Source organism: Octodon degus, unplaced genomic scaffold (assembly GCF_000260255.1).
Source record: "Octodon degus isolate 3935 unplaced genomic scaffold, OctDeg1.0 scaffold00050, whole genome shotgun sequence".
NCBI classification, from domain to species: domain Eukaryota; kingdom Metazoa; phylum Chordata; class Mammalia; order Rodentia; family Octodontidae; genus Octodon; species Octodon degus.
In genome coordinates this window covers 793,738-798,114 of record NW_004524626.1, presented here as the reverse complement: position 1 = coordinate 798,114, position 4,377 = coordinate 793,738, and the positions used below count along the sequence as shown (strand labels likewise).

The following is a 4,377-nucleotide window of genomic DNA, read 5'->3' as shown; positions in this document are numbered from 1 at the left end:
CCCGGCCTCGCGCCGCTCGCATTTCGGGCTGCTCCCCGGGCTCGACGCAGACGTCGTTCCGGCGGTCCGCGCTGCGCTCTCCGGACCTCGGCGTCTGTGTGCCCCTCGCCTGGGTGCTTCCCTCCAGCGCTAACCCGCGTTTGCCCGAAGTGCATAGGGGACATTTGTGGGCCCAAACTGGGGAGTGTGTTGGGCTTCCCAGCCCACGCTGGGCAGGTACTGGCCTACTTTGCGTGGGACGGTTGGTGCACCCTGGTGACTTGGAGGAAAGCTGCGTGGCCTGTGTGGCTCGGTTAAGCTAGTGACAATACGGCTCTTTTCTGTGGACTTGGAGGCTTCCCCACCCCCACCCCGGCCCCTGGCCCTGGCCCCTTCCTCCGCCGCTTCCTCGGGGTTTGTGGCACAGTGTTGGCTGCTCCTTTGTTCGTGGAAGCAAAGCCCTGGGCCTCGGGCTGAAGGCTTTCCGCACCCGAGGGCACAGTTGTCCTAAGAGGCGCAGCTTGCTCCCGTGCTGATCTAAGCACCTTGTGGTGTGTGGTTTGAGGGTTTGGTCTGTCTCTGCAGAATCATTTGAACATGCCAAAGGGGCTTGATACCCTGGGCTTGGAGCTGGTGACAGCAAGTCAACTGGCCTCCTAAAACACCCGGGTGGTTCAAGCACAGCTTCCGGGACTGTAAGGCCACTCACACAGGGAACTCCACTCCACCAAAGAACTGACGCTTCGCCGTGCCCAGCGCCCCAGAAAGCCACTGGCGCCGCGACCGCTGCGGCAAAGGGGACCTGGGGCCCCAAGTTCCCTCTGTCCAGCCACAGGGCATTGTTAGGGCCAGAGACAGGGAGAAACTTGGGAAACACATGGGCACAGTGGGCGCGCAGAGGTCTGGACGGTGAGGGGATTCTTCAAGGAAACCCTTAATAGACCAGACCCAGGCCCAGCCAGCCGCGCAGGGAGATGACAGCATCAGCCTCAAGGGTGACCGTTCCTATGTGGGTTTTTTTTTTTTTTTTTTTTTTTTTTTTCTTACAGATCAACAAAAAACTACAGTGATCGAAAACGGGGAAATCAGGTTCAATGGAAAAGGGAAAAAGATTCGGAAGCCTCGGACCATTTATTCCAGTCTACAGCTCCAGGCTTTAAACCACCGTTTTCAGCAGACCCAGTACCTGGCCCTTCCCGAGAGAGCCGAACTGGCAGCTTCCTTAGGACTGACACAAACACAGGTAATTCCCAAGAAGCCCGAAAATCCCTGAAATGCTGGCCCACCTTGCAGATCCGGCAGGAATTCCTGGCCTAGTCAACTAGGGATGAAGGAGCTTAATGACAAATGCTTTTGCTCTGCTTGCACATTTTCTTGGGATTACACAGTGTGGAATAAATAACCTGGTATTGAATACTGGATTGGATTTACACATCTGCCTAATCCTCGGCGACCCTGCCCCAGCCTAGCTTCTATTGGCAACAAAATTTAAACCGTATTCCAGAGCAGAAAAACAGGAAAGAGAACAATCATGTAGGAGAGAGAGAGAGAGAGAGAGAGAGAGAGAGAGAGAGAGAGAGAGAGAGAGAGAGAATAAGGCCCACCTTTCTTAAGGCTACCTTTGTGGCCTTAGGAACTAATCAAAATTTCAACTGATTGATAGAGAAAGAAAAATTATAAAGCTAAATGGAAGGGTTTCAGTGGAGTAATCATCGGCTGCAAAGGGGATGGCAATAGGAGCGATGTGTGAATCGCTTGTCCTAGGATGTCCTAAACATTGCCCTAACCTCAGTGGTTAGATCATCCTGGGGGATGGGCTGGCACAGACTGGGGTTCCTCTCTGAAGCTCAGAACTTGGGGGCAGTGGCAGAGTTGAAAATCAAAAACAGTTACTCTCCAAATTCTAGCAGGTGAAGCCACAGGGCTATACAGTTGCTGAAGTTCTCCAATCTTACTAACGTGAAAGATGTCTCCCAGAAAGGGGTTTACGTGGGTGTATTAGGACCCTGCTCCTAAGGCCCAGCTTTGAATCAGCTGTTGTTTTTGTCCTTGTCAATCAGTTTAGTTGTATAGGGTAACTGGTCTCATTTGAGGTAGGTGATCAGCATTCAGCAGGGGAACTTCAGGGTTTATGAGACTGGTAATGGGGTACCATAAAGTGTGGGCTCGTAAGCTCTTCTTTTCAGTTTAGTTTGTGCCCTCTCTTGCCATATTGCCACTGAACATGTTGGATCTTTGACATGAAGTGCTACCAGCTACTTGTACTATTCTTGTACTATTCTTGTACTATTGTGACTTGTACTATTCTTGCAAAAGCAGATTCCAGGGATTTTAAAGGTAAGGAAAGATGTACCATCGGATTTTCTTCTTCGAATAAAGTACATCTGGGATGTTGGCCATCCATAGTGCTCATATCCCATGTTCCTGATTCATGTTCAGTTTTCAGAAGACTTTTCCTTTTAGTGATTATACTAATAATCATGTAATGACTGGTGACTATAGTTTGACTTAGCAGTGTACAAAGGAGAAAATGGGGGAAGTACAGTCCTCAGTACCTGAAGGACTGTGAGGTTATATTTATGTCTGGAGAAAGATGCTCCACGATGCATCTCTGACGATGGGCATTAAATGCCTAGATATGTTCAAGGTATTTGATTATAAATATAAAGGCTCTAATCTATTCATAGTCATTTGTTTACTGTACTTACATACAGATGCTAGCTTTTGTGATTGGTAAATAGAAACAGAGAAATGCAATTGTATGGTTTCAGTATGGAAAGTGCTTATTTCAAAACTCCTTCGTCAAATTTTGAACCCATTTCTCTCCTTCACTTTCTTATATTATTCTCATTTATGTTTATGCTTTCAATACAGGATAATATCTAATTCAAGAATCATGAAGATTTTAGGTACCTAGACCAAATACCTAGTAGGTTAGGAGTGGAGGGTGGAGGTGGCTAGAAAGAGATAGAGGAAGGTAGGACTCGCTCTTGGTGAGGTTGTGGGGGGTTTCCCGTCCCATATTGCTTCTTAAACCTGTAGTGACCCTAGAGGCACTCATTTATCAGGCCTAATGATCGCTGCCTTTTTTTTTTTTTTTTTTTTCAGGTGAAGATATGGTTTCAGAACAAGCGCTCTAAGTTTAAGAAGCTGCTGAAGCAAGGTAGTAACCCGCATGAGAGTGACCCCCTCCCAGGCTCTGCGGCCCTGTCACCACGCTCTCCAGCACTGCCTCCAGTGTGGGACGTTTCTGCCTCTGCCAAGGGCGTCAGTATGCCCCCTAACAGCTACATGCCAGGCTATTCGCACTGGTACTCCTCACCACACCAAGACACGATGCAGAGACCCCAGATGATGTGAGTTGTCAGAGGGAACACTAGGGGACCACTTGAACAAGACAAGGAGGACCGGACCTGCTTGTGTCTGCCAAATCGAGCCAGAGGAGCAGGCTCAGGAGAACTTGTATGTGTGGCCAGAGCTGGCTGGGCTCCTCTCTCCTTTCTCTGTCTGTCTCTCTCTGTCTCTGTCTTCCCTCACCCCTCTCTGTGTTTCTCTCCCCTCCCCCACCTTTGTTCACTTTTCATTCATTCTTTCTTTCATTTTTCCCCTTTACTTTCCTATCCTTTCCTCAACTGCTTTCTTTCTTGAACAACCTTAATAATTTATCTTGCATTTCAGAGAGGACAGAGAGAGAGAGAGAGAGAGAGAGAGAGAGAGAGAGAGAGAGAAAAGAAAGGAGAGAGACTAGTTTCTATGCCAGCGCTCCGAAAACCCCTCACTCTAAGGATATTTTCCCTTACCCCATGGGATTCCGGCTCTGAGCCTCCTCTTCTCTTTGGGAGTATCCATCAAAATGACTTTTTAGCAGCCATTTCTCCCCACCAGAAGAATCTGCACAAACATGGCAGCATTTTTACTTGTTTAATGAGCTTAAGACATTTCATGATGAAAGGGAAGCATTTTGGACTCCTTCATTTTTATTTACTAATCCCAGACTGACAAAAAAGAAAAAGAACGAACCCTCACATACCAACCCTTATCTAAAGAAAAAGGAAAAATCGGCTGTAAAACTAGAATATTGCCACAAGAGGAATGCTGCATGTTTTCTCAAAATGCAATGGCCAGAAATGATGATTCATTTAAAATACAAACAACAACAACAACAACAACAACAACAAGAAAAAGGCTCTTTTCCTACCCCACCCTCAGACCTTGAACTGCAATCAGCAAAGACAGAGGAAACACCAAAACCACCATTCTGTTGCTTTGACACCTTTGCTGGGTGGGCTGGCATTCACTAAGCTGATAGGGACATTTGTATCAAGAAGCATTTCTGTATATATTGTTGAATTTTAGTTGTATATATACTTTGTATGTTTTTGTCTTTCATATATGGAG

At 47.2% G+C, this 4,377-nt stretch overlaps 1 protein-coding gene across 1 annotated transcript in view; it reads left to right on the top strand.

Moving 5' to 3' along the window:
• The window catches only part of Dlx6 (distal-less homeobox 6), a 4,228-nt gene extending 707 nt beyond the window's left edge, over positions 1-3,521 (top strand). Inside the window, exons 2-3 of the mRNA XM_004632613.3 lie at positions 1,029-1,222; positions 3,088-3,521. Of these exons, the coding sequence (XP_004632670.1) occupies positions 1,029-1,222; positions 3,088-3,339 (446 nt within the window). The 3' untranslated portion in view covers positions 3,340-3,521. The remainder of the gene's footprint in view (positions 1-1,028; positions 1,223-3,087) is intronic.
• Positions 3,522-4,377: the final 856 nt, after the last annotated feature.